This window comes from Aspergillus sydowii (genome assembly GCF_001890705.1).
Source record: "Aspergillus sydowii CBS 593.65 unplaced genomic scaffold ASPSYscaffold_9, whole genome shotgun sequence".
Classification (NCBI taxonomy): domain Eukaryota; kingdom Fungi; phylum Ascomycota; class Eurotiomycetes; order Eurotiales; family Aspergillaceae; genus Aspergillus; species Aspergillus sydowii.
In genome coordinates, this window is record NW_024467867.1 from 659,167 (window position 1) to 686,360 (window position 27,194).

Below are 27,194 nucleotides of genomic sequence, written 5' to 3' on the forward strand. Positions count from 1 at the left end.
CCGAGCCCCGGGAACAGGGTTCTTGTTTGGTTCATTCGAAACACTGACCCACTGTTTCCAGCTCGCCAGTACTATACATGTTGGGTGCATGGGTGAAATTCCCCTGAATACAGACCGAGTGCCAACGGGAGCAAAGCCAGATAAAGATAGATAGCCTTTTTCGGTCTTTCTGTCCTTGTTCTTAGCTACGGTGGTAATAATTTGTTCAACCACCCAATGAAGTGAGGACAAAATCACACTGCCTCCCGTCTGCTTCACAATAGCCCTAATCCGACCCGGCAACCTAACTTCTGAAGTCACACGCCAGCTGGTTTTTAGTATTACGAATGTTTTATATTGTCGTTTGGTTGAATTATTCTCGCGCCCCTCGTTACGAAGTGATCCCCACCTTCCCGCTTGACCAGGAGAGGCGACAGTTGGCGCCTAGCAGACTAATGCACTGACTGATCTGGTAGAGCTCAGACACAGGCTTAGCTATAGCTTAATGCTTCGACTCTCTTATGGAGGGCTGATCCGCGGAAGCTGACACCTTTCAAGGTTGGTTCGCGAGCTGCAAGGAGCTTATAATGGCTGTCTTTATCACAAGCAATTGGCCAAAACTCGAGGCTTTTATTTTTATGTTATACAGACTGTTCTGGGCCACATGCCAACCCTACAGCAACCTTGCTGGAGATGTGCTATGTACGATATATAGTGAGTCCGAACTGGCGGAGAAATCCCGAAACGCACCAACGGAAAATGTCCGGGATGGCTCCGAAGTAAACGCCCTGCATATCCCCAGCTTCCACAGCTTCCACAGCACCAGGAATCTGTGACTCACTTGTAGATGACTCATTGGAAGAATCAGGACATTGAAATTCGCTACTTCTCCTCAATGTATTCTCCATTTTTCCCCAGTACACAATGCCGAACGCCAACGACACCAGCACAGGGTCTACACCCCTCAGCCCTAACCCCTTGAACCGAAACCCCTACGGCCATGGAAACCAGGTCAGCGATTTCCTAAGCAATGTCTCGCGGTTCAAAATCATCGAAAGTACCCTGCACGAGGGCGAGCAGTTCGCGAACGCCTTCTTCGACACGAAGAAGAAGATCGAGATCGCGAGGGCCCTCGATGAGTTCGGGGTGGACTACATTGAGCTCACGAACCCGTGCGCATCGGAGCAGTCAAGGCTGGACTGTGAGGCAATCTGCAAGCTAGGTCTTAGGGCAAAGGTTCTCACCCATATTCGGTGCCATATGGACGATGTACGGGTTGCTGTAGCTACGGGTGTTGATGGCGTGTATGTTCCCTGTCCCTGTCCTTTCCCAGCCCCCTGTAGCTATATTTTATTGACGATTGGGTGTAATTAGAGATGTAATGATCGGCACATCATCGCTCATGCGTCAACACTCCCACGGCAAAGACATCGAATACATAAAAAAGACCGCCATCGAGGTGATAAAGTACGTCAAGTCACAAGGGATCGAAGTCCGCTTCTCAACGGAAGACTCCTTCCGCTCGGACCTGGTCGACCTGCTCTCAATCTACGCCGCCGTCGACCAAGTCGGCGTGAACCGGGTCGGCGTCGCGGATACAATAGGATGCGCGTCCCCGCGACAGGTGTACGAGCTCATCCGCGTCTTGCGCGGGGTCGTCAGCTGTGATATCGAGACGCATTTCCATGATGATGCCGGGTGTGCGATTGCGAATGCATATTGTGCGTTGGAAGCGGGGGCGACGCATATCGATACGTCTGTGCTGGGGATTGGGGAACGGAATGGGATTACGCCGTTAGGGGGCTTGATGGCGAGGATGGTTGCGACGCATCCGGAGTATGTGAAGTCGAAGTATAGGCTCGATAAGATTAAGGACTTGGAGGATCTAGTGGCCGAGGCCGTGCAGATTAATATCCCGTTTAATAACTATATTACGGGGTTTTGTGCGTTTACTCATAAGGCTGGTATGGCTCTCCCCCCACCCCGCCCCCGGACTCTATCCTTGCCCTGGTTGTTCGAGGAAGACTAACATGATGACCAGGCATCCACGCAAAAGCAATCCTAAACGACCCGAGTACCTACGAAATCATCAACCCCGCAGACTTTGGCATGACGCGGTACGTGCACTTCGCATCGCGACTAACAGGCTGGAACGCGATCCGTTCCCGCGCACAGCAGCTTAATATCAGCATGACCGATAAGCAGTATAAGGAGTGCACAGCCAAGATCAAGGCGTTGGCTGATATCCGGCCGATTGCGATTGACGATGCCGATAGTATCATCCGGGCGTATTATCGGAATATCCAGTCTGGCGAGGATACGCCGTTGATGGATCTTACGGCGGATGAGGCGGCGAAGTTTGCAGAGAAGGAGAGGGATTTGGGGAGTGCGTGATTTTTATCTTTGAATTGGAACAGGGTATATTAATTTGGTGTATAGAATCTTCCAAATAACACCGATATAGTCATTCATAGGCCAAAACAGGGTTGAGCACCGCTTGTTACAATACTCTTTGCAGTCCTGTAATGTACAAAGGCAACATACAACAGTAAGACAGCCATTTCTGATACAGTAGTATACAGGACTCTCGGCGCCTATAATGACAGACGAGAGTTGAAAGGCTGCCATTCTCTCGGGTCGATCCTGGCGTGTAAACTGCCAATGGACACTTATTCACAGTGAAACCCGCTGGAACACCTAATAAATCATAGCCCCGCCTACGGCGCTTCTACACATACTAATTTGGAAGGAAGAAATGGGAAGACTGAACATCGGGACAGCGAAGAATGCTACTGGAACCACTCGACCTTCCAGCAGTTCTTCTCTGTGGGTAACCACTTCAGCTCTGGGGCTGCCGATAATAATCAACCGCGGCCTGTCTTCTGTTTACTTGTTGGGACGCCTACTGTTACAATGTTCTACCCACACCTCTTCTTCCATTAGATACCCTTCGATGAGAATTTCACAACTTATATCAGATTATAAATGCTTCCTGCTGTATTTCTCCTGTGGTTCTGGTATTGAAAAGCTATATAAGAGTCCACCGTCAAAAGATTCAGAGCTCGATCCGACACCAGCTCCCCTAGATACTGATATCCACCCATCCAGTCAGCAACCTGATACCACCAGCTTTCTCTCCCAAATCTCATTTCGGTTGTAAACTCCCAATACTCAGGATACCAGCCCCCGAACTCCCGGTCGAGAAAGCCGGCCAGGTGTCCGTCATCATCAACCAAGATGTTATGAGCTTTGAAGTCTCCGTGTGTGAATCTAACTTGATACGGGCGGCGTTGTAGTTTTCTTGCTGTGGTCAGGGTCTCGTTATATTCATCAACAGACTGGAAACCGTGCTGTGATGCAGGCGCAAAAAGATACTTGTAGAATGACTTGTGGTCTGTAAACGGGCCCATTATATGATTCGGGACACGAGAGCTGCGCAGGGCCGTTCCGATCGGCGAGCAGATCGTCTCCTGGCTCGGTGGTTCCCACTCGCGCATGGCGTGGACACAAGTTTTTAACTCTTCAAGCCAGGGGCCTTCGTCGGCACCCTCGAATGGGTCACGGGAGTTCTCGAGTGTAAATCCCGGTAATCTGATCATGAGTATCGATATTTCCCGCGTTAAATCAGGCGTAACGTTGTTCACCGCAGCTGAGGACTCTGGGGACTGGGATTCCGGCTGCTCGAGCCATTTGCATGGCAATGGCCTCCTCTATGCTTGTCCGATCAGTCCATTTCACGATCAGTCCGAAGGGAAGCTGGGTGATGTGCGGGTTGAAATGTATTCCAAATAGATAGCAGTAGTACCGTGAGAAATGGTAGAGCAAGCCATGCGCCCTGCCCCAGAGCCATCTGCTGATGAGGCCCGGTGCGGCGGGCACCGATGGGGTTGTTCTTTGGATATTCGTCAGGACAGGTGCTGGCCAGGTGTACTCGGGGGACAGAATCGACCACATGTTGCAGTTGAACAGAGTGGAGGGAGAAGTGGACTCTGCAGGCGGCTCAGTCAACAAAGCGCGCATTGATCATCAACAGGGCGGGCTCTGATTGGTCCAGCACTGCCGCTCTGACAGTCAACAAGCACAGTAGCGACAGTTAGTGACAATTGGGCGTATCGCTCTGCTTTCTGTGTAATTTTATTTGTCGCCAAAGCTGCAGGGGTTCGCTCCAGCCTCGCCGGTCGCTGGCTTGCAAGTTGCAACACAGCCTCTGTCGATCTGTGCTCGTGCGAGCTGTCGAAAAATGTGAAAAAAGAGCCCCGCGCTTGGACGCTTGAAAAGACCCTTCCTTCTTCTGATAATCCCTCAACGCCCATCCTATTGACGATGGGTAGCCTGAATCTCCATGGTCGCCATGACCAAGGGTNGAAATATGAGGCTCTCCCTCAAAGAGCCTCCTCACCGGACGAATCGTCGAAACGGTCCGAGAAGAGCATCTCCCGGAGCTGGATGACCCTGGCACTGGATACCTGGTTCTGGGAGGGCGTGGCCATGGTTTTCAGCCTTCTCTGCTTCGTCGCCATCATCTGCATCCTCGCCGCCTTCAACCAAAAGACGCGGCCAGATTTCGCTTACGGATTCACGCTCAACGCCATCGTGTCCATCCTCGCTACGGCGTCCAAGTCCTCTCTCACCTACATGATCGGAGAATGTATCGGGCAGTTGAAGTGGATCTGGTTCTACCAGAAGGAGAGACAGCTGGATCAGATACAGTTATTCGACAGTGCCAGCCGCGGTCCGCTCGGGTCTCTGTTCGTGATAATGCGGCACAAGGGCCAGTCGATCGTGTCGCTCGGTGCACTGGTGACCATTCTGGTGCTGACGTTCGATCCATTCCTGCAGCAGATCCTGACGTACCCGACTCGCTCGGTGCTTGATCCGTCTGGCTCTGGCCGTGCACTTGCAAAGCAGGCAAAGGTTTTTATTCCGGACGCCTTCGATTCAGACATGCAGACAATCATCAACACCGCCGTCTGGTCTCAATCGCCAGAGTACCTGCGGCCGAACCTGACCTGCTCTTCTGGGAATTGCAAATGGCCGCCCTTCCAGTCTGTGGGAATGTGCAGTCAATGCGAAGACATTACCCCGACAACGACGTTCAATTGCACACCGTCTGGATTCAACGACACGTCCTCGTCCGCTGTGATACCCTGCCAGATCGTCCCTCCGCAGGGGAGCCCGTTATCCATCAGCGTTGGGTTGGATTCCTCGACAGCCCCCAGCGATACCCAGAAGTGGGTCCTCCTAGACCTGAATCTTACGGAGCACAACGTATGGCCCGTTGTCAACTACGATGAATATAGCGCTCCTTCTGGGGAATCCTATGTCGGCATACCGGATCCGCAGTTCGTCATCGCTCATGCAGAGGTAGCCATCGTCTCGAATGAAACCACCACGTCATCCCCACTGGCGGACCTAGGAAGATTATTCCATATCAAACACGCCACACAATGCGCCGTCGGGATCTGCGCGAGAACATACGACGTCTCCGTGACCAACGGAACGGCATCGTTCAACGTCTCGGCCCCAGACTTCGGCCAGCGCTTCGCCAATCCCGACACCGGGCCCGTACCTATAGACATGGCCGCTGTCTGGCCTTCATGCTGGAAGCCCTCCCACGGTTTTTCCCCGGCCAATCAGACCAACGTCACAAAAGTCTACGGAGGAAGAGCAACGGCAAACGTATCCGAGTTCACATCCTGCAAAACCGGCGACTTCTCCACTCTGAATAAACACCTCGCCGGAACCACTAGACTCTCGCAGAGTCTCATCCAGTACACACCGGGCGAGTTCTCCCGGTGGAGTAAGGCCGACCTTCCTTCGTCGGATACGCCGGAGCCCAGCGTCGCCCGCATCCTCAGCAAAGGTCTGGAGCCCGTGATCCAGGACGTGGCTGCGTCGTTTACCAAGGCTGCGCTGACAGCTAGCAATTTCACCGCGGGGAACGGCACCGTGCTTGTCTCGGAGGTGTTTGTTTCGGTGGACTGGGCTTGGCTGGTGCTTCCGGGGGCGTTGGTGGTGCTAGGGATAGTGTTTCTGGTTCTGACGGCTGTGACGAATAGACGGCAGAGGCTTTATGTTTGGAAGACGTCGATCCTTGCTGTGCTTTTTCACGGGCTTGTTGGTGTGGATGAAGGGGAGAGGGAGGGGAGAGGTGGAAATAGGGGGTTTGAAACGGATACTGCGTTTGAGATGGATAGGACGGCGCAGAATATACATGCCAGGTTGAAGCAGGGGACGAATGGTGTGACGGAACAACCTTGAGTTATGGTTTATTGGGCTGGTTTGAACAGAGTGCATCTATAGAATATGTTTGTTGAAATTATGGCAATGCAAAGACTAGATTTCAATACCATAACCTTGGAACTCCTTTAGTATCCACCCGATATATCAAGCCTTGTCCAATTCGGTTAAGTGACGACGATCGGCCTTCCTTCGCTGAGCCTCTCCCCACTTGCCAGCCACACGGCCATCACTGCTGATCTAAATGGTACGTATCAGGCTTCAGCCTCATGGAGGGATTCCAAAAACCGACTAGAAACAAGCAGAAAACAAAAACCTGAAGGCTGTGCGGTGGATTCGATTACACTGGTGGGCACTGCTATACTATATCAAGTATCGACAAGCAACATGCAGGGGAATCTGCGTATCAGCTTTTTGGGAATCGGGACATGTGGATCAAGCGGGGTAATAAGCCCTCCATAATGCTCGTTTAGACTTTAGAACACGCAAAAGTCGTTCAGCCGCAGGTTGCAGGTTGCAGGTTGCATTTCCCTCATTCACCTATACGTACCTTCTTGGCTCGCTGCCGACTACAGTTGACGCTTGACACTTGACACCAAAATGGCACGCATTGCATTGATAACTGGAGGAAGTAAGCATCCCCTGCCGGATCAGTGCCCCGGATCCACTGTATAAATGCTAAAAAGTCAAGCCAGCGGAATCGGCTTCGACGTCGCGAAGGAGCTCAGTCAATCCGGCACCTGGCAGGTCAACATCATCGGCAGCAACAACACCCGCGGGCAAGAAGCAGCAGCGCTCCTCCAAAACACGAAATTCTTCCAAGCCGATGTACGCAACTACCAGCAGTTAGCTGGTGTATTCAACGCCGTATTTGAAACATCCCACCGCTTGGACTTTGTCTTTGCAAATGCCGGCATTCCAGAAGAAGCACTTGGCTTCTACGCCGAGCACCACGATGCAGCGGCGACGGACGCCAGCATACCACCTGAACCATCTTTAGACCCAGTCAGGGTGAATCTGGATGGAGCCTTGTATACCAGCTATCTGGCTATGCATTACTTCCGGCGATCACCGGAATCCACCAAGGGAAGCAGAGACCTTGTTCTCACTGCTAGCATCGGCGGCTTGTATCCGTGTCTGGTGACGCCCATGTACTCTGCATCTAAACGTGAGTCTCAAGTTAAACAGTGTATTTATTAACGGACATACTGACAAATTCTAGACGCCATCGTCGGCTTCACCCGCTGCGTTGGAAAACAATTCTTCGCTGAAGGTGTGCGTGTGAATGCCATCTGCCCTGGCGTAGTCAAAACCCCTCTCCTCACGCAGAACCCGGACCTGATGGCTCATTTTCCCGGTGATACACTCATACCTATTGAAAGAGTAACGGATATCGTCTTGCAATTGATATCGGGGGATGGGATGGAAGACACGGACGGCACGCGGGTGGATGCAACTGAAATGCACTCGCGTGCTATTCATATCACAGGCCAGGGGTACTATTTTACTGAGATGCCAGACCTCCATGATGGGTCAGCAAAGAATACGTGGAACAGAATGATGGGATGAGGCTAGAAAGACGTCGAGCAGAGTTGGAAATCCGCGTTGGCCCAAATATAAAAAAGAAAAAATCTCGGTGTGGTCTATGTAAATCGATTATAGTTTTGAGATACTGCTGTCAGATCCCCAGAATGCCGGCTATCGTAAATAAAATTACTTGAGATAGTTCCACGTAGCCAATGGCCATCTTATAGAAACACGAAACTGCCTTTGGTAGATCACGGTCTATAGTTTCAAGCTCTTCACCTCCTAATCCCTTAACCAATATAGAGTCATGACTCACGAGTGAGCCACCAAAGTGCAGTCCCACTTCCAGCACACATACTAATAGTCAACAAATATTATTTGATAACCTTGCATTTCCGTATCTATAAATCCTGTCGATTCGTGTCGGTACACGTGGTTCCCACAATAAACAGCCAGCTGTTGGGAGGAAAATCAGAGCTTGACCTTCCATCCAATCCGAATCGACAGACGGACTCGCAAGAAGTGCAAACCAGGAATGGATGACTATCCGCCTGAGACTCAAACCGCCCTGAAAGTCGCCGGCTGGACGCCCGGGCGCAAAGTCGACGTCGCAGAACTCCTCCAATGGCTAGAATCCTCCGGATTCGCCGTGAGCCCAGCAGCCGAGAAATTCCTCTCCGAGTTCGTCGGCCTGCCCTTCAACGTATCTGGCCTGGGGATCAGCTGTGCCCGCGCGCCCTTTGAAATCAACCGCTACCTTGCGCAGAGCGAGGATGACCGGTTTGAGTAATGGGGACGGGAATTCGGGGACACCATCACGCTACTTGGGGAGATGAAGAACGGACATTTCTTCCTTGGGATGCCTAGTACATATTACCACCGGCGGAGGAGTATCAGAGTTATTTTAGCAGTCCATCCACATATCTCGGTTCTTGTGACTATCAACAAGACGAGGATGCTGTGTCCCAGTGAGGTGACCCTGCGATTGACAAGTACATGGACACCAGCTAATGGTTTGTGCAGTATAGTAAAGAAGCATTTCACTTCTCTAATATGGATCCGCTAGGCTACCAAATACGGTGAGCTTTTCGGAGTTACTTGCGTGAAAGTTCTGATCTAACATGTATATAGAAATTTGACCGAAGAAGATGTAAAACAGCTGTCGGGTACTGCAGGAATCAAGGTCAACACTATAGCAGGGCTTTAAAGGCCAACGATGTCTAGGATCAGAGTCATAGCCACAATTGATGGGTGGTCGGTATTTACTCGTAGGACAGGATACTGGCCTCTGGACTGGAAACAATGGACCTAGAGCGAAGAAATTATATCATTTCGTGTCTCATACAGTCAAGTCGTACATCCAATTTCCCGACTGGCCGCCCTTATCTCATCCTTATGCACTTCATTATCCCCTCCAGAATAGCTGCGAATCTCCAGGAGAGTGGAACTTCGACGCGCTCCACCTCTGGATTCGTCGACACATTCATGCGGATGTTTGGCTAGGACTTGGTACAAACTGCAGCCCAAAGGCAAAGAATATATACGGCCCTATGTATAAAAGAAGTGGGTTATGAGTTCCACGTTTTACCGGTTATCAGCTTCATACATCAGGCCCCAGCAGCACAATCTTTCCATGGGCGCCGCCCGACTCTCCCTTCTTAAATGCCTTGACTACATCATGAAAGTCCCAGACGGAGTCAACGACTGGCTTCAGCTTGCCCTCGTCGATCAAGTCCGCAATCCTTGCCAACTGCTCCGCATCCATATCAACAATGAAGAAGATAAGCCTCCCGCCAGCCTCCTTGCCAAGTCGATCGAGTATTGTCCTATCCTTGATGTGGATAAGCTTGCCGTCTTTGTTGAGTATCTCAAGGGCCTGCGCTGTGGTGTCGCCGCCTACAGTATCAAAGACGACGTCGACACCGACATCCTTCAGGGCCGAGCTTAGCTTAACCTCCTTGTAATTCAATATCTGGTCCACTCCAAACGACTTGAGCAGCTCAAAGCTTTGTTCAGACGCTGCCGTCCCGATAACCCTAGCCCCAACCATCTTACCTATCTGGACGGCCCAAATCGCAGTTGGACCAGCGGCCCCCGTAACAAGCAGGGTCTGTCCAGCCTTGATCTTTGCATGGTCGAATAAACCCTGCCACGCAGTGAGAGCAGAAAGCGGGACGGATGCAGCGTCTGTCATGCTCAGGTTCTGCGGCTTGGGTACCATTTTGGAAAAGTGAGCCTTTGCATAGCCAGCCATGCCGCCGTCAATACTGCGGTCCGTGGGGAATGCTTTGCTCATAAAGGCCATGACTTCCGTGCCGACCTGCAGGCCGCTCTCGGGGGGGACCTTGGACCCGACCTTTGCGATGACCCCGGAGTAGTCCTCGCCCAGGATAGGGGTTTTGTATGTGCCGTCGTCTTTTCGGTAGATGTCCCAGTATAGCTCCATCCAGATGACGCTGGCGGCGTGTATTTTAACTAGCACCTCGTCATCTTGGATCTGGGGTATGTCTTCCCAGGCGATCGTGAGCTTTTCAGTACCGCCGGGGGGGTGATGTCGTATGGCTTGCATGGAGGAGTTGAGGAAGTTGGATGAGTTGACGCTGTGTCTGAGATTGCGATTTACGTTCTAAAGCAAATCCTCCAGGTTGCTTCATGGCTTTTATGATTTCTACGGCATGATAGTTTTCGATCAAACGCCGACGGGCTTCGTCAAGCCTGGCCAATGGATATGCAGGTGGTCGTGACGTAGACTCGTACAAGTCGGGGATTGAATATGAAGTTTAGTAGCAGACAGGGCTGGAAGCTTGAATTCCGAGATGATTTGGCGGAAACATTCATAATTATTATTTCTATGAAAATAAACGAACGACTGGGGTCGGGTGATGAGCTGTTTCTGAACTCTACGCCGAGACTTATAACCGACTGCAAAACATTGGAACACAGATCTTGGGAGCCCCACTTCTCTAAACCTTAGATCTGCGGCCATGGCAATGATGGCATCATGATGGGCCCGGCTTTTGACGGGAGAGCTGGGGATCTAAGGGTATAACTAGTCTATAAACCAAAACCCGAAGGCCGGACCCGAGATATAACACTCCTACAGCTTTGAGATATCACCTTCTAGGATAATCATTCTCGCGGATAATATCGCCATCATGGACGAACCGACTTACAACCCCGCGTAAGTGTCAACACAAATCATAATCTGTTCTCCGCCTACATCCAACTCACAAACCGCAACTTGTCTAGCTGCCCGCTTCCATCAACCACCATCGTTTACCAGTACAAACTGGTCAATTGCCCCGGGAAAACCATTATCAGCATGCTCATCGAATATCCTCCGAATGGTTCAACTCCCCCACACCGTCACGGGGGCGCCTCTGTCTCCGGGTACGTCCTGCATGGGTCGGTCCTGATTAAAATGAATGATGAGCCGATGAGGGTCGTCGAGCAGGGTGGTTCCTGGTACGAGGCCCCAGGGTGTCATCACCGGATCAGCGATAATACAAGTCCGACTAAGCCGGCCTCGTTTTTGGCGACTTTTGTGGCTGACACTGATACCTTGGAGAGGGAGGGCCCGTCAGTGCTTCTTCAATATGATGAAGAGTATAAGGAGCTTGTGAAGAAAAAGATGGAGCAGTATATATATCCATAGTTACACAGTTATCAAACCTGGATTGTTCATTCATTCTTGCGCTCTCTTATTAGTTATTGTCATGCTTATTGTCCTACCCTGACCTGAAGCTATCGACTCGGAAGTGTAGCTCGGTTTCTATCTGTCATCTAATCCGTAGTTGTACGATGGTTATGAGTGTCTGGACCATTATAGAACCGGCCTTTGGAATATATCAGTGAGGGCATGGTCATACCACGGTTGACCGATCATGCAGGAGAGATGATCTCATAAGGGTCTCCCTGACTCCGCAGTACAGGCCGATCAAGTAATAGAGCGCAAATTAGGCGTTATTTACCGGAATTAAGATATAACTGCATGTCTGGGGGAGGCGAGTATTTAATCTCGTGCTGCCCCAACTGCCCTAGCAATTTCTTCTAGCAACTTACTCCGTTTGTAGCTGTCGGCCTGAACTTCATAATCAACTAGCCGCATAATGGCACCAACTGCGTCGCCAAAGGTATGGCACAAATCTTTCAGGATCCACTGCACCTTCTGACCTGACATAGTTCACACTCTATAGCGACGTCGCTTCGCAGTGGGCATACGTTCCTCATCTCGCCCTCGATGAAAAGGGATACAAACCTGGCGAGTACGAAGTTAAGCAGGTTGGCCTCCGTAAGTCAAGGAACACCCGTATCCCAAGTATATACCAACAGAGGCTATAGTGGATGCCGAGAATTTCAACCCCGAATACATCAAAATCAACCCAAACGGCACCATTCCGTCCTTAACGTCCGCATCCCTGTCAAAGCCTCTGATTGAAAGCGCAGACATTGTCAAGTATCTAGACTCCAACCGCCCCAATGGTCCACCTTTATTCCCATCCCCATCCGATACCAAGGTATCCTCCACAGTGGAAAAACTCATTGCACATGTCCATCAACCGCATCTCTCAACCAACCTCATCCTCCTCCAGGCCCGCGATCCAGAAGAATTCCACGCCAAAACAGCAAGTCCCATGAAAGCATTCGTCGACAAGCGGCAGGAAAAAATCGCCAAGTATGGCTCAGCGCACCCCGAAATCCCACTATATGCAATGCGCTCTCCAGATATTGGACACCTACATCGTCTGTATAATAATACTCCTGGAATTTCAGCTGAACATGAGAAGTTCTTTAGAGACTCGCGCCAGGCATACGAGGATTATGCTGCTGGGCTCGACAAGCTCGATTCTATGCTGATTCTGCCCTATGCTGCTGGCGAGCGGATTACGGCTGCGGATGTGCACATTGTACCCTGGTTGGCTCATGCGCTGTGGGCGGCTGGTGCAAAGTCCGTTGATGACTTGGAGCCTCTGAGGAGTCTTGTTGCGAGATCTGTACCAGGGTTTGAATTTGGGGAGAATCTCAAGATATGGTGGGGGAATGTTGCGGCGAGGGAGAGTTTTAAAAACAACTATCCCACTTTGCATTAATTACAAGGGAAAAAAAAAAAAAATAAAAGAAAAGAAAAGAAAAAAGCCTATCAGCTGTGTTGCTTATATCGCTTCTATCATTATTCATACCTCGAATCACCAGATACTTGACTTGTCAGATGCACCCTGAATGTATTATATTGTATTGTACATCCGAGTGTGTTTTATATTGCAATTTGGCATTCAATCTCTTTCTTTTGTTTGCAAATCAACCGAGCAGAATCGCATGCAAATACCCTTTGTTTCAAGGTAGACTATCAATCCTCGCGCGAGCCTCCTTAAACCACTCCGCCATTTGCTCAGGCGTCTTATCAGTCTTGGGTATAACAGCCCCCCTCTTTACAGCGTCGCGGCTTTTAATCTGTTCCACCCACTTCCCCAGCGCCGGCCACTCGGACAGGTCGAGCTCCAGCGCAGCCGGACCCACCTGGACCCATGAATAGTTCGCAATATCGGCAATAGTATACTTAGCACCAGCCAGGTACGGGCTTTCCTGGAGCCGGGACTCAAGTACAGAGTAGAGACGCTTGGTCTCGTCGATATACCGCTTGATGCCGTAGTCAGAGCGCGTGTTGGCGAAGAGCCTGAAGTGTTCCGCCTGGCCTTTTTATATACCGTCAGCATGGGTACAAACACACATATAACTAGAATAGAAAAGCTACCCATCATCGGCCCGACACCTCCTATCTGGAACATCAGCCACGATAGCTGCTCCACGTATTCTGGCGACCCTGGCGCGTAGCTGATCTTTCGTTCCGGGTCATACTTGTCGGCTAGATACAGCATGACGGCTCCGCTTTCGAAGACGCGTTGGTTTCCGTCGACGATGGCGGGGATGCGACCATTGGGGTTTATCTTCAAGAACCAGCTGTTCGGTGAGTTAACTTTGTTTGTTTATCCTCCCTCAGACAGGGCGGAACGGCGGGTAGCGATCGCTGCATACTCCTCCTTCTGGATATTGGTGGAAATGTTCATAGGTTCGAGTTTGTACTGCAGACCCAGTTCTTCGAGGGTGATGGATGCCTTGATGCCATTGGGCGTGGGCCAGCTGTACAGGGTGAGCGGAGCCATGGTTGAGTACTGGGCAGTGGATACGGATAGCGCGACTAGCTTGGAAGCTGCCCGTGGACTGTACATGCGAGAAAGCATGAACGGACGCAAGAGCGACTGGCACGCAGCGGGGGGAAGAGGAGGCATTTATATATTATGATCCAAGTAATGACCGTCAGCAGGACAGCTCCAAAGCCAGCAGACTGTAGGGAGTAGGAAGCTTGCCTTGGCCGAGATCCAGTGTGGCCCTTCCTAGTACGAATCCGGTTTAGCCCCACGGGGATTAGCTCTTCCGACGCCGCCATTTCTCGCCGTCCGCTTTGCTTAATGAATCATGAATCATCTTTCAAGCCCACCAACTTCGACAGAAACTTAAAATTTTTGGAGAGCCTTGAAGAAGTTGGTTACCGGTCTGGGTTGATATCCGCTGTCGATCTAGACCGGGCCATTGCATTGACGGATTTCTGCCTTACAGTCAGCGGTTAACCCAGAAAGTGTGAATAAAAGGAAGGTTAAACTGCTACTGTAGGAACTGAGATATCTAATTATAGCACCCAGATACATCACACTTGTTCAATAATTTCTGTATGAATCCGGCACCGCCTGCCTAACCTCCCTTATAATCCAGTGTACAAGAGCTGATACCGCTTAAATTGTTTTTCTTTGCTTTAATTCCTCTACGTGAATCAGATCCTGTCTCTCCTTGGATTCAGCTCGTTCTACCATGACTAAAGCTTATGAACTCTTGAGTTATACCTACAATCTCGTTACACAGCTTCCAGTCGTCCCGTGGGCTGCCTGCACTGCGGTCAGCGTGATATTTCCAAAGCTTGAGGAGCAGCCTGCGCATGCAGACTGACAATACCGGCGACGTTACTTTACGCCAGTGAGCTCGAGGTATCCATTTGCCTGCTCTGTTTCCATTGCACGATGGTGGTCGGAGTAGAGGCAATTGCTCACGCAAAATACCCGGGTTTGCGTTACCAAGGGACATAATAAAGACTTGACTATTCAACTGGTTCTATCTTGTAATGAGGAGCTGCTTTAGTCTAGCCAGTGCGCAGTAAAATCGGGTCTGCATGTCGGTAACCCAACCCGTGCAACCAACTTATCTTAGGCTGGTGTGCTGTGTAAAGAGATCCTAACTTTTACCTCAAGTGGCCTGTCGCCTGTCAGAGTGTCCTTGTCTGGTAATCCGCGTGTTGTCTCTTGCAATCACATCCTGAAACTAATCATGGGTCTTCCTTGGGGTGGCCGAGTCTGGCGAGCTTTATTTCGTAGAGACGTGGTGGGCTTCTTTTGGTAAGAATAGGCAGGGCTTTATGGGTCTTATTTAAGGTATTGCTGTATAGTTAAAATTAACCAAGTTGGCTGACTCGTCAACTGGCAGGTAGAAGGGGCCATTCCGTAGTGCTAATATTCTGATAAATTATATAATTCTTCACATTGACATTAATAAAGGACCTACTTAACTAGTATAATATTTCCTTTTTCTTTCAAAACGAATATATAAAGGCTAGAATCATTCATAGGATATAAGAGAGACCAATCCAGAGGCTTTATACCTTCTGACTGTTGCTGAGATCGAAGCCGCGAAGGAGACTACCGCTGGTAGGCTCACTCGGACGTGGAGTGGACGATCTTTTATGAAGATCACCGCGCAGTGGTACATTCCATTGGCTTTCTGTTCTCATTGCCATCATAGTTCCTCTGCAATGTCACCGATTGACCCACACACGAACGCGAAGGCGGCTTGCCAGCCTGACAGGAGACTGATTGGCCCTTGGAATCTCATCACCTTGAGGAGCTGAAATCGTGGGCCGTTCACCGAATCAGAGGTGGACACTCCGACCGGCAGCTCGAATTCTCTCCATGAGAAGCTAGCTGTTCTCGTTCTAACACAATCATCAGACAAAAGAGTGGCAATCTGCCAGATCATGGGACTTTCGAAGATTTTTCCATCTCGCAAGTGGCGGCAGGAGAAGCACAAGGCGGAACAGGGGGCAGATAGCAAGCCTACCGAGAGCACTTCTCAAGCCCAAAACCAGTCGAAGAACGAAAATCCTCCAGCGCTTCCAACCGTTGCCAATGTGTCGGACAACCCAGAAATCACAACGTCGGAGCGAGTTTGGAATCGCGCGTACGACGAGCTCGCCGCTGACAGTGAGACTGCTGGGCTTGTCGAAGCTTATATGAAGATCTTGCCCAAGGCCATCGACCCCGATGCAAGCGCCACAGACGAACTTTCACTTGAAACGGACGACCCGGTCCAAAGACAAGTGATTTTAAAATCCGCAGTCGACAGGGGCCGGGCCAGGATCGATAAGAGCATCAAGGCTACGAATGTCGTGGGGAGCGCGCTGGGCTTTATCAACGAGATCAAAGGGGTGATTGACCTTGCTGTGTCAGGCGTCCCGCAGGCTGCCTTACCGTGGGCTGGAGTCTGTGTTGGATTGCAGGTGTGTTGACTTTGATATTCCATATTCACGAATACCCCATTCAGGTAGAGGCAGCTGACAGTAGACCGTTCTTTAGTTCTTTACAAATTCTGCGCAAGCATCACAGACCCAAATGAGTGGTCTTTCCTATGTCATCACCAGGATGAACTGGTATTGTCAACTGACAAACTACCTCTTGGATGAAGATAAGATTGACCCTCGTGGCCGCTCTCATCGCGACCTTCTCCAGGAACTGGAGGGCAGAATCGTTACGCTTTATAAAGCACTTTTGAAATTCCAGATAAAAAGCGCCTGCTCCTACCAAAAAAACCAGGCTTGGGTGTTTTTGAAGAACACGATCAACTGGGACAATTGGGATGGAGAGCTCCAAGCGGCAAAGGATGCTGAACTTGCTCTTGACAAGGATACCAAGTCGTATCTTGATGTCAATTCCAACCGCGCTCTGACAGGACTTGCTCAACAGGGTCAAGAGTCACAGCGAATCCTTGGTGACTTCCATCAAACCGTAAAGGATTATTTCCTCGCTCAACAACGGACCGAAAGGAGTAAACAAGAAACAGATGTGCTCCAGGATATTTATGTGATCGACCCAGACGCCGTGAAGGAAGACATTGCACGCAGAAACGACGAGCTCCTTCCAGCTGCGTACAAGTGGATTCTCAATACTTCAGAGTATCAAGGTTTCACTGACTGGAGCGATCCAGACGCGGCTCGAGTTCTTTGGGTGAATGGCCCTACCGGCACTGGAAAGTCGATGTTGATGATCGGCATTCTTAATGAACTTGCTGAGCAGTCATCTAGCCTGGCACCAGGCCTGTCCTATTTCTTCTTCGAATCGGGCGAGCCCCATCAGACTAGACCAATGGACGCCCTTCGATCCTTGGTCTGGATGCTCCTCATTCAGCAGCCCAATCTTTTCCCGCACGTATTCGATTCTTGCAGAAACGCAAAACCGGGGCACTTTGACAATCCCAGGATGTTCTGGGGCTTAGCCAAGGCATTTCAAAACATGCTGGCTGATAAAAGCCTCGGACGGGTATATTTGGCTCTTGATGCTCTGGATGAATGCGACGACGGGGGGCCAGGAATCCGTGACATTCAGAAGGTCATTCAAGATGCTCTCAAGAACACAAAGAAGGCCAGGTGGATATTGTCCAGTCGGCCTGAAGTCGACATGTTCAGAAAGCTGAAGATCCACGTGAACCCTGCTTCGATTATTGGGTTAGACGTCCAGAGCCGACCAGAACCCGTGAACGCCTACATTGAATTCAAGCTCTGCCAGCTGAAAGATGAATTCGATTATGACAAAGCTGCTCTTCAGCAGATGTCCACCGAGATCCATGAACGTGCCCAGAATACCTTCCTTTGGGTGTCCCTCATATTCAAAGGAATTTTCAAAGACGAAATGTCACAGGCCCGCGCGATCGCGTACATCCAGGGTACTCCTTCGGATCTCACAGCTGTGTACGATAAGCTCATGGCGAAGATTGAGCATGAGGAGCCATACGAACGCAAATGCTGCGTAGAAGTTCTCGCAGTGTCTTGCCTTTCAAGTAGGCCGCTATCTTCTTCTGAAATTCACCTCCTTGCAGACCTGCCAGTCGATATAAAGACAAGGGAGATCCTCCCCAGATGCGGCTCCTTTTTAGCCATCAAAGATGATACTGTGCGCGTGATCCATAAATCTGCTAGAGATTACTTGAATAAATACATGGAGTCTCATTCTAAAGCAGGAGGGGTAAACCAGCGGCATATTGATATGGGAATAAGGTCAATCTCCGAAATGTCCAAGGTCCTTAAACGAAACATACACAATATTTCTCAGGATACGCCGTCCAAGGACGTTCTTGTGCCCAAAGATAGTCCACTGACCTCTCTGCGGTACTCATGCGAGTTTGGGTTAGGTCATCTATGCAAGGGCGAGGGTGGCCCGATGAACGATAAAGATATCATCGACTTTCTGGATGTACATTTTCTGCACTGGCTCGAGAGCTTGAGCTTGATTCAAAGACTTCCAAGTGCCCTATTGTGCATAAGTCAATTGTTAGCGAAATTTCGGGTATGTGTCTTCATCTCAGCAGCGGAATCTCGGAAGCTAATAATAAGAGACAGTCGCATGAAAATTCCCGCTTCGCTGCCTTTTTGGAAGACGCCCATCGTTTTCTCAAAAGGAACTTGTCCATTATCGAGGAAACACCTCTGCAAGCATATGCTGCGGCTCTGGCACTTTCCCCCGCCAAAAGCTGTGTTAGGATGCAGTATTGGCATGAGAGATTGCCTTTCATCAAGGATGTCAAAGGTGTTCGAGATGAGTGGGATCCTTGTTTGATGACTATTCAGACTTCCGAAGGAACAAAGAAGCTTGAGCTGTCTCCTGATGGTCAAACCCTTGCGTCGTTCTGGAGGAAATTCGAAATTGGCTCGGAAAGTCCTGCTGCTCGGGTATTCTTGTGGGATACAGACACCGGAGCTTGCAAGAACACACTCATGATTCCAGTGTCTAATGCTCCGGCACCTGTTTCTATGGTCTTTTCACTAGATAGCAAGACCCTTTTCACGGTCTGTGAGCAAGAGGTTTGCCTGTGGGACGTTTTGACAGCCGAGGATATGGAGAGGTTTGACTTACCTGGTATAGTCCCCACGGCTGCGGCATTCTCGCCGGACTGCACCGCTCTTGCTTTCGCTCAGGAGGGTACTATCGAAATTTGGGACCTCGCAACCAAATCATCGAAACGTACAATTGATACCGAGTCTACATATGTCCAAGACATTGATTTCTCGTTGGATGGGGTTACTCTGGCCGCAGTTTTGGCTGACTACAGTGTTGGGATATGGGATACAACAGACGGCTCTTGCAAACCAACTCTTCTTCCTCATGACAACTTCCCAGCGTTCATTAACGTTTCGCCGGATGGAAAGACTCTGTCAACGACTACAGTTCCAGACGGTACCATGCGTCTCTGGGATGTTGCGGCTGGAACCTGCAGGGAAATATCTGGTGCTGAGTTCGGGGACGCGCGTTTCGTACGCGGTGTTTTCTTTCCCAACGGGAAAGACATGGCCCTGCTCACAGGTGATTTGGGGACCACAGGAGCTTGCAGATTTGATGTTGTTGATGTTGCATCCAGGTCTAAAATTCGGCCTCTCGGGTTCGGAGCTAGCAGTTCTCTTGTGGCCTTCTCAGGAGATGGCAGCGTTATGGTTACTGCGAGCCTATTAGGGCTGATACACTTTTATGATACCACCAGTCAGATCAAGCAGAACCCAATCGGTCATGATCGAAGAGTCACAAGTGTCAAGCCCTTGCCCGAGGGCAAGCTTGCGACGGCATCCCACGACAAGACGGTGAAGCTCTGGAATGTCGAGGATAAGTCCTGGGAGCGTACGCTGGTGGGACACGATTATGAAATTGGGGGGTTGGCACTCTCGCCGGACGGCAAGACTCTTGCATCGGGAGCTATCAACGGCGATATTCGGATATGGGACACCGCAACAGGCGCCTGCAAGCAGACTTTGGGGATATTCGAGAATGACGAGAAACTGACTCGCTATTCCATCATAAGATCCCTCACATTTTCCCCTACCGGATCCCTCCTCATTGGCGGCAAAGCAAATGGGATGCTTAAAATTTGGGACACTACTACTTGGGAATGCAAGTATGAATTTGAAGCCTCTCGTGAACTCGCCGGAGCTGCGATTTCTCGTGATGACAAGATTCTTTTCGTCGGCGCATTCCAGGGTGAGGATACGGTCTGGGATGTAACCACAAAGTCTCGTAAACAGTTAGGAGAGACTGGAAGGGAAACCATTCGCGTCGCGATCTCATCAGATGGCAACCTACTCGCTGCAGGAAGAGTTGACCATGTGCAGGTTTGGGATGCCACCGGCAGCGATTATCAATCGGTAACTGAGATTCAAACAAAAACATATACTAGAAAGCTGGCGTTTTCCAGAGATGATTCCTACCTGATAATGGATGACGGGTTTCACGAGGTGGTTTCTGGAGTCCCAGATGATAACCCTGATCCGGACCTTTCGCAAATAGAAATGAGTCTCGACGAGTCGTGGTGGGTTGTGAGAGGCGGACGGAGAATGCTCCAGCTGCCACCGGATTACCATAAACTTTTCTTGGTTGTCAGCAATCCGGGTAATACCCTGATCCTTGCGGACGATTCGGGTCAAATTGTGTTATTTGAACTTTCCGAATCATAAATGCATGTGTGGATAGGTACAAAATCATGTAGAAACAACATGGCCTCTTCCCGACCAAGCCCACAATCACAGTCATATTTCCCATAGTCTGCCTGTCTTGGATCCCTTAAATGCGCTTTTATTGAATCCGAGCTTCTTTCCTCGCAGGAGACATTCGTCAGGCCAGAATCACATACCCACCCGACACTAGTGATCTTACATACCTTGCCTTCTCGCTCTAGAACTTGTTTATATTTCATTGTTTAGTGACAGTCAGTACATACGACCACAGGGTGTGGAAAACAGGGCTTCCCGTCCGCTCAGCCGTACTTAAGCCACACGCCGGCTGGTTAGTAGTATGGTGGGTGACCACATGCGAATCCCAGCTGTTGTATGTTTTTTATTTATTAATATATTTATTTATTTTATACTATTACCTCTATATGCGGAAAGTTGGTGGCAGTTTATAGAATAGTACTGGGAGAGTAAGTTGAGCAGTCCGAGCTAAATATAACCTACTTAGTCCAAGCTCTATATATATATTATAACCTATTTTAATTATAAACTAGCCAAGGTGCCCATCGTAATAAACAACAGATGGGCTTTCTTCCTCGCCGAATTCATACCATCGTTCGGACTGAGGCTATGAGGCACCGAGGTGTCCGGGATTGACGACACCTAGGACTGCATTTGTCTGCAATGGTAGTAGATCCGTTAAACCCGGGGCGGTACTGTATCGTCATCACATTCCTATTCCCCGCTGGTCATCAGGCTGCATTAGCGGCCCGAGGGTCTTGGTCTTGATCTTGACTCCTGCAGTTGGCAACCATCTTTCCTGCGGGTTCCCATTTATTGATACCTTAGCCTTGACCAACAAAAGGCTACAGGCAACCTGGATTTGTCACATGGGCCACTGCTGTCGTGGATGGTTAGTTTGTACTATGTAGCTATAATGCAGTGCTTATTACCAGGGCCGGGGATTTGACTGATGTGACGAATTATCTCCGGCAAGGGTTGGTAAGCTGCTTGCATCAGCGTTGCCCATTATCCAATGAATATAACAAACCTATTTCCTCGCTTCATTGTCATTGGCATTGTAAGTAACATCCTCTTGCGTGGTGATGAATATACACTTATACTCCCTAAGCTAATAGATCCCTTAGTGTAGTAACCTGCTAGCACAGAGCCTGGGGTGAGGATATGTACTAGTATTACAGTCATAAAAGAGGATACTATCTAATGAGCTACTTTGTGATTCCATTCCAACAAATTTGAAGTACTCAGGTCTGAGACCCACCTAAAGGAAACTCAATAACGACTTTAGTCTCCTCACGACGGTCGAACCGCGCGTAGTACTCAGGCGCATCCTCGATTCCAATAACAGCGCTCACAATAGAGCCCGGATGCACCTTACCACTGACAATAAGGTTGAGCATCTCAGTGCCGACGTCCAGAGGCGAGGAAACACCTCCACGCACGGAGAAATTGTTCATGAAAAGCGGCTTGATATCAATCGTCTGCGCCTGGTTCCCACTCCCATAGACTCCCACGACACCAATACCCCCCTGCGGCGCCACGACCTGCCCAGCCTGATGCAGCACAATACTGCTATTTACATTCCCCTGCGCATCTTCAGCCTCGTACCCGACACAGTCAACAACGCGCGTAATGCCATCTGGTTCAAAGCGGCGCAGCGCTTCCACGGCGTCCTCCTGCGCAAAATTCACTGGGATCGCGCCGTGCGAGGCGGCTAGATCCAGGCGGTCTTGCACCTGGTCTACAACGTAGATCTTGGATGCACCGCGTAACCCGGCAGAGAGAATCGCCATTTGCCCTACGGGTCCGGCGCCGAATACTGCAACCGTATCGCCGGGACCCTGCCCGGCAAAGTCGAGCGCTGTCCAGCCTGTAGCGAGGATATCGGACATGAAGAGGTAGTCGTGGATAGTGGAAGCGTTTGTGCTGCTGTTGATGGGTACGGGCATAAGGGAGTCGTCCGCGTATGGAATGCGCGCGTACTCGGCTGCAGAGCGGAGGGAATATATCAGTATACATGCATGGCAGTACATAATGATTATTCCAGATTAGAAGAAAGCTAACACACCTTGCATGCCTATAGAAGACGCCGTCGGCGCATCAGTCGAGGGTCCGTATTGGTAGTGGCCATCGTCAAACGCGAATGGAACGACGACCCAATCGCCTGCATTCAGCGTCTCGACAGAGTCGCCGACTTCCTCTATATAGCCAATGGCCTCGTGGCCGATCTGTTGAGGGTTGGCAGGCGAGGCTGAGTTCTCGTGGTATATGTGTAGGTCGCTACCGCATATAGCGGCCGCTGCAATGCGCACAACAGCGTCGGTTGCGTTTATGATGGTTGGCCTGGGCACGTCGATGACGGTGATATTGAACGCGCCAGCCAGGGCGACGGCACGCATGATAGATCCCATGGTTATATATGTCAATTGGGTACTGGGCTGTATAATGAGGACAGAGGGAACTTGTTTGGAATTGTCTACATAGCACGGCACTGGTTTATTTATCTCTCCTCTCACTGATATCGATGATATACAATATCTGCAGACGCGTCATGCCGAGCAATGATCTTCCTATCTAAACCTGTCCTACTGTATCTACACGTCAGTCTCATACGCTAACGCAAAGCGCTTACGCAGGGAGCCGTTTAAATAGAGCGTCTTGGGAGTTGTGTTTGTGGAGAAGCACTTGGCGTCATGTGGAGAGAGCATTTGCTGTGTGTACCGGGAAGACGAGGATTCCGAGACGTTGAAGCTAGATTGCATTGATGTGAGGAATATCCTCACAAGAACATGGCCTCCAATAGAAAGCAAGCCTGGTTCAGCAGGTCATGCAAAGGCCAATCAAGAAGACCATGGCAGGCCCACTGTAATACACCTGCATAGAGCCATAACCCAGCCGCGTCGGAAGTACGCTCAACTCAGCAAAGAACCCGAAAGATTATCATGCTTACTTCCTTACTATCCTACTCCTTCCCTTGCAAGAGAGTATAATACCCAGCTTCCTCCTAGGTTATAAATATCTTATCCTCTTCTTACCAACACTGCCTTATTACCTTTAAGCGTTATAATGCATGCCCCATCATTTACGAGCCTTCCAGATATAGAGCTCCAAGTCATGTAATGCGTAACCGGAAGATCGGTCCCACGGGCCCGTGTAGCCGAGAGATTCTGCATTCGATTGAAGCTCATTAATCTATTGTCTGCTGCCTGGAGAAATATTTCTGCATTTAAGTAACTCTCGGACATTTTCTTTTACCAGGTTAGAATTTCTGTCCTTGTGTCAAACACCTTTTGTCCCAACATGTCGGTCAGTATACTACCTACCATTTGGAGCAATAAATCTGCTAATTACTATTTCTCTCGAAGTTAAATCCCGTCCGGGTATGCTACCATTAACAAAATCACCGTGCTGAAGAGTCCATGCTAATCGCAAAGCGTAGTGTTGAGGTGCCAACTGAATGTATCACCGCGTTCAAGGAGCTTTTATACAAAAAAAAGGAGCCAACAAACTCACGTCTGTGATTTACAAAATCTCCGACGACAATCGATCGTTTGTCGTAAAGGGAAAGTCTACCGAGAAGAGCTACGAGGAATTCCTCCAAAAGCTCACTTCATCTGTTGACCATGCACAACGTGTACCCCGTTATGCAGTATACGACGTGGGATATGACCTGAACGACGACGGCCGGAGGTGCCTTATCCATTCCAGGTGTCTTATTAGAATATGTTTGCTGATCATCTCTAGGGCTACCACTGTCTTCATCAGTTGGGTACCCGAGGAAACATCCACCAAGGTAAGAGTGCAGCATTTCACCACAGCCGTCTTGCAATTCCATCTCGATAACCACCCACCATGTCAGCAGTAGACACCAGAGAAACAATCCAGGCGAGACGGAATAGGCTCACGTCGGTGCGTCGCGCGGTAAGACGCCAGGCCGAGCTTCCTATGCTTAATGTCTAACACGCTCATAGTGCGAAGGATGCAAATCGCGCGAGGTCAAAAGACCCCATGGAGTTTCAGCCCTAAGCCTGACAGCGTCAAGGATCCGCTGTGACCGCACTACGCCGTATGCAAACTGTCAAGCGTCCAACTTCACCTGTCGACATCCCAGTGATAAACCGAAAAGTCAGTTGCAGGCTGATAAGGTCGCTAATCTGTGCGTGTTGCCAATAACCGTTCCCCTTGAATAATGGTAACAAACTCCCAGGATCACGCCTGGAACTGGTCATGCGTCTGATGGAATGGTTTCTGCCGGCATTCCGTGAGATAATGCCCGTCTGTATGAGGTCGCTGGATGATCATCGCTGGCTGGTGAAGATCCCGATCAACGGCACCGCAGCCAGATGGGATGAATTGTCTGCTTCGGCCCTGGCCTGCGAGGCAAATACAATGCGACTCTTAAAGCGCCAAACTTCAATACCGCTCCCTGATGTTCTGGACTTCTCCTCGCAGATTGAAAATCCCCTTCGCTGTCCTTACATCGTAATGACATTCATCGACGGGGTCTCACTGTACGACGTTTGGTTTGGACACCGGCTGGCCACCGCGAGCACTGAGGCCACGATTTCACGCCGTCGTACACGGGCTCTTGATGGTATCGCATCGGCAATGGCCCAGCTAAGCCAGTTTTCGTTCCGGGCTGGCGGCCAACTGATCTTTGACGATGACGGCCAGCCGTTATCTGATACTGGGCCGACCCGGCAGGTTGGCAATAGAGCGATGCGACCGATGGTTCAAGCATAGAGACCCATCAGACGACCCCATCTACGTTGAACAGCCGGTCTTCAGCGACCCTAAAGCATACTACACTTTCATGCTTGATAATCATCCTGAGCAAAACCCTATTTCCAGGAGACTCGCGCTCCTCCTGCGCCAACTGATCACCTGGATCCCTGAATCCAGTGGTATCGACCACCCCTTCGTCCTCGCACATCCAGATTTTGACATTCAGAATTTCCTCGTCTCCGCCGAGGGCGAGTTAAAGGGTATCATCGACTGGGATGGAGTCGCCGCTGTGCCTCGAACCCTGGGCAACTAGCGATACCCCGGGTGGCTTACACGAGACTGGGATCCGGCGATGTACGGGTACACGGAGTCTATGGAACACGACGGCCATGAGCCAGAAGGCGTCTGGGCGGATTCACCGGAGACGCTCGCCTCGTACCGCCGGATCTATGAGGGCTTCATGGCGAAGTACTGCACGGGGAGAAAGGAGGGATCGTCAGAATGCGGTACGAGCCTTTGCCGGATGTCTGTTATTACCGAAAACTTGTTTATTGCGGCGAATGATCCCGCTTGCAGGAATCATATCTTGCGCAAAGTTGTAGCTGAAATATGGAAGGCTGCGGGACAAGGAGAGTCGCCGGACGTTACGGAATTAGCGGAAATGTTCGTCGAAGATAATGTGAAGAATGAGATGATGGATATACTATGTCGGGGATTCAAAACCCTTCTGGAGAAGGAGGGCTTATAGGATGGATTATAGGAAGGTAGAACTTTAAACAGTTACAAGGGCGCGTTCGTTGTGTTTATTCCTGTTTATTCTTCACAAAGTCGTAGCCCTAATGTACACTTCCATATCGGCACATATGTAGTGGTTTCTCACAAGACAGCCCCCATCAACGCGACAGCCGCACCTCCAAGAATCAAGCCCGCCGGCCCCGTAGCCCTCGGGACACCCCCAGTCGGAGTCTCCTCCTCACTTCCACTGGTAGGCGTAGGCGTAGGTGTAGGTGTGGCCTCACTCTCACTCCCAGAAGCCCCCTCAGACGCACTGGAAGATGTGGAGGTACCCTGACTCTGACCACTAGACGCAGTAGCCGTCGCACTCCCATCCGTCAGGGTAATAGAAAGATAATTCGTGAAGTAGACGGTAAGCCCGACATCAGTTCCGTCTGAGGTTTTCCTGCACACGCCCTCTTCTGTGCCGGAGGGGCCACAGGCCCATGTTGCGCTGTTATGCGATATTTTGTTAGCATTGGAAGAAGTCACCCACAAAGGACAAAAGCGAGAGAGAAAGAGAGAGAGAGAATAGGAACGTACTATCCATTCTTGGCATTCCCCCACCAGGTATAAGAGCCATCCTCGGAATCAGCGACGGCCGTGATACCCCTGAAGACGTCGCAGTCGTAGCTCGTGACGCTTGTCGGGCAGGTGAGGCTGTAGGTTGTTGCGGTCGCGTCGCTGGTCACGAGGGAGGCGTCGTGGTGCTGGTCGCGGTCGACACCGAAGAGGAGCAGTGAGACTGTGCTCTGGGCGACGGCCAGGCCGGATAGGGCTGGGAGGAGGGCGGTCGTGATCTTCATGGCGAGATTGACGATGAAGATAGGGCTGAGGATCAACAGGGACGACGAGAAAGAGGAAGAGATGTGCGATTTATGAGAAAAGCGATTTGCTCAGGGGTAAGCCATAACTCCACTAGGCCTCGAACGACGCGGGGGGGGGATAACGACAGCACAGTTAGTATGGGATCTTATTGGGTGAGAATTGGCAGAAATTGTTGGGTCACATCGGCTGGCTTGAAGTGTTTAGCAGCAGTTTAGTAGCTTGGCATCTTCTACTGCTGGGGCGAAAAGCAGGACGGGCGTGGTGAGGTCTAGGGCTTGCCTTCTCCTTTGCCTTC

General features: G+C 50.4%; 12 protein-coding genes across 12 annotated transcripts; 8 read left to right on the forward strand and 4 right to left on the reverse strand.

Moving 5' to 3' along the window:
* Positions 1-903: 903 nt before the first annotated feature.
* Positions 904-2,476, forward strand: ASPSYDRAFT_182244 (homocitrate synthase; the record flags this gene model as incomplete). The annotated part of the gene is made up of 3 exons (XM_040843511.1): positions 904-1,283; positions 1,354-1,943; positions 2,021-2,476. 3 exons carry the CDS (start codon positions 904-906, stop codon positions 2,371-2,373), a joined length of 1,323 nt encoding a protein of 440 aa, XP_040700340.1. The 3' UTR covers positions 2,374-2,476.
* Positions 2,477-2,927: 451 nt separating this feature from the next.
* Positions 2,928-3,950, reverse strand: ASPSYDRAFT_1145133 (uncharacterized protein). Its single transcript, XM_040839975.1, has one exon. It carries the CDS (start codon positions 3,576-3,578, stop codon positions 2,949-2,951), a length of 630 nt encoding a protein of 209 aa, XP_040700341.1. The 5' UTR covers positions 3,579-3,950; the 3' UTR covers positions 2,928-2,948.
* Positions 3,951-4,425: 475 nt separating this feature from the next.
* ASPSYDRAFT_91795 (DUF3176 domain-containing protein) lies at positions 4,426-6,240 on the forward strand (the record flags this gene model as incomplete). The annotated part of the gene is made up of 1 exon (XM_040852551.1): positions 4,426-6,240. The coding sequence occupies one exon, from the start codon at positions 4,426-4,428 to the stop codon at positions 6,238-6,240; it is 1,815 nt and encodes a 604-aa protein (XP_040700342.1).
* A 420-nt stretch (positions 6,241-6,660) lies between these two features.
* Positions 6,661-7,977, forward strand: ASPSYDRAFT_206991 (uncharacterized protein). Its single transcript, XM_040843913.1, has 3 exons — positions 6,661-6,850; positions 6,911-7,387; positions 7,442-7,977. Exons 1-3 carry the CDS (start codon positions 6,820-6,822, stop codon positions 7,786-7,788), a joined length of 855 nt encoding a protein of 284 aa, XP_040700343.1. The 5' UTR covers positions 6,661-6,819; the 3' UTR covers positions 7,789-7,977.
* A 234-nt stretch (positions 7,978-8,211) lies between these two features.
* On the forward strand, positions 8,212-8,589 carry ASPSYDRAFT_1145149 (uncharacterized protein). Its single transcript, XM_040839976.1, has one exon. It carries the CDS (start codon positions 8,282-8,284, stop codon positions 8,534-8,536), a length of 255 nt encoding a protein of 84 aa, XP_040700344.1. The 5' UTR covers positions 8,212-8,281; the 3' UTR covers positions 8,537-8,589.
* A 757-nt stretch (positions 8,590-9,346) lies between these two features.
* Positions 9,347-10,315, reverse strand: ASPSYDRAFT_59824 (NADP-dependent oxidoreductase; the record flags this gene model as incomplete). Its single annotated transcript, XM_040849759.1, has 1 exon — positions 9,347-10,315. The coding sequence occupies one exon, from the start codon at positions 10,313-10,315 to the stop codon at positions 9,347-9,349; it is 969 nt and encodes a 322-aa protein (XP_040700345.1).
* Positions 10,316-10,772: 457 nt separating this feature from the next.
* Positions 10,773-11,422, forward strand: ASPSYDRAFT_182252 (cupin domain-containing protein). Its single transcript, XM_040843512.1, has 2 exons — positions 10,773-10,927; positions 10,996-11,422. Exons 1-2 carry the CDS (start codon positions 10,902-10,904, stop codon positions 11,399-11,401), a joined length of 432 nt encoding a protein of 143 aa, XP_040700346.1. The 5' UTR covers positions 10,773-10,901; the 3' UTR covers positions 11,402-11,422.
* A 433-nt stretch (positions 11,423-11,855) lies between these two features.
* On the forward strand, positions 11,856-12,844 carry ASPSYDRAFT_70522 (glutathione S-transferase family protein; the record flags this gene model as incomplete). The annotated part of the gene is made up of 3 exons (XM_040850513.1): positions 11,856-11,879; positions 11,929-12,037; positions 12,079-12,844. The coding sequence occupies 3 exons, from the start codon at positions 11,856-11,858 to the stop codon at positions 12,834-12,836; spliced, it is 891 nt and encodes a 296-aa protein (XP_040700347.1). The 3' UTR covers positions 12,837-12,844.
* A 33-nt stretch (positions 12,845-12,877) lies between these two features.
* On the reverse strand, positions 12,878-14,081 carry ASPSYDRAFT_47825 (glutathione S-transferase family protein). Its single transcript, XM_040847514.1, has 3 exons — positions 13,780-14,081; positions 13,499-13,704; positions 12,878-13,439 (listed from the first exon to the last, which is right to left on the reverse strand). Exons 1-3 carry the CDS (start codon positions 14,031-14,033, stop codon positions 13,081-13,083), a joined length of 819 nt encoding a protein of 272 aa, XP_040700348.1. The 5' UTR covers positions 14,034-14,081; the 3' UTR covers positions 12,878-13,080.
* A 1,742-nt stretch (positions 14,082-15,823) lies between these two features.
* On the forward strand, positions 15,824-20,557 carry ASPSYDRAFT_33624 (uncharacterized protein; the record flags this gene model as incomplete). The annotated part of the gene is made up of 3 exons (XM_040845120.1): positions 15,824-16,345; positions 16,422-18,404; positions 18,458-20,557. 3 exons carry the CDS (start codon positions 15,824-15,826, stop codon positions 20,555-20,557), a joined length of 4,605 nt encoding a protein of 1,534 aa, XP_040700349.1.
* Positions 20,558-21,816: 1,259 nt separating this feature from the next.
* Positions 21,817-22,971, reverse strand: ASPSYDRAFT_156727 (uncharacterized protein; the record flags this gene model as incomplete). Its single annotated transcript, XM_040842583.1, has 2 exons — positions 21,817-22,559; positions 22,641-22,971. 2 exons carry the CDS (start codon positions 22,969-22,971, stop codon positions 21,817-21,819), a joined length of 1,074 nt encoding a protein of 357 aa, XP_040700350.1.
* A 1,058-nt stretch (positions 22,972-24,029) lies between these two features.
* Positions 24,030-26,045, forward strand: ASPSYDRAFT_33626 (uncharacterized protein; the record flags this gene model as incomplete). The annotated part of the gene is made up of 6 exons (XM_040845121.1): positions 24,030-24,262; positions 24,317-24,365; positions 24,544-24,697; positions 24,780-25,276; positions 25,311-25,586; positions 25,611-26,045. 6 exons carry the CDS (start codon positions 24,030-24,032, stop codon positions 26,043-26,045), a joined length of 1,644 nt encoding a protein of 547 aa, XP_040700351.1.
* Between the last annotated feature and the right edge of the window lie 1,149 nt (positions 26,046-27,194).

What these genes read in the sequence shown, in the direction of transcription:
- ASPSYDRAFT_1145133 (XM_040839975.1), bottom strand. Translation starts at nt 3,578, where the DNA reads ATGATCAGATTACCGGGATTTACACTCGAGAACTCCCGTGACCCATTC.
- ASPSYDRAFT_206991 (XM_040843913.1), top strand. Translation starts at nt 6,820, where the DNA reads ATGGCACGCATTGCATTGATAACTGGAGGAA. An exon ending in TGCATTGATAACTGGAGGAA is followed by an intron (nt 6,851 to 6,910) that starts GTAAGCATCCCC and finishes TAAAAAGTCAAG; the next exon opens with CCAGCGGAATCGGCTTCGAC. An exon ending in CATGTACTCTGCATCTAAAC is followed by an intron (nt 7,388 to 7,441) that starts GTGAGTCTCAAG and finishes GACAAATTCTAG; the next exon opens with ACGCCATCGTCGGCTTCACC.
- ASPSYDRAFT_1145149 (XM_040839976.1), top strand. Translation starts at nt 8,282, where the DNA reads ATGGATGACTATCCGCCTGAGACTCAAACCGCCCTGAAAGTCGCCGGC.
- ASPSYDRAFT_182252 (XM_040843512.1), top strand. Translation starts at nt 10,902, where the DNA reads ATGGACGAACCGACTTACAACCCCGC. An exon ending in GAACCGACTTACAACCCCGC is followed by an intron (nt 10,928 to 10,995) that starts GTAAGTGTCAAC and finishes CAACTTGTCTAG; the next exon opens with CTGCCCGCTTCCATCAACCA.
- ASPSYDRAFT_47825 (XM_040847514.1), bottom strand. Translation starts at nt 14,033, where the DNA reads ATGCCTCCTCTTCCCCCCGCTGCGTGCCAGTCGCTCTTGCGTCCGTTC. An exon ending in ACCAATATCCAGAAGGAGGA is followed by an intron (nt 13,705 to 13,779) that starts GTATGCAGCGAT and finishes CTCACCGAACAG; the next exon opens with CTGGTTCTTGAAGATAAACC. An exon ending in AGGTGTCGGGCCGATGATGG is followed by an intron (nt 13,440 to 13,498) that starts GTAGCTTTTCTA and finishes GTATATAAAAAG; the next exon opens with GCCAGGCGGAACACTTCAGG.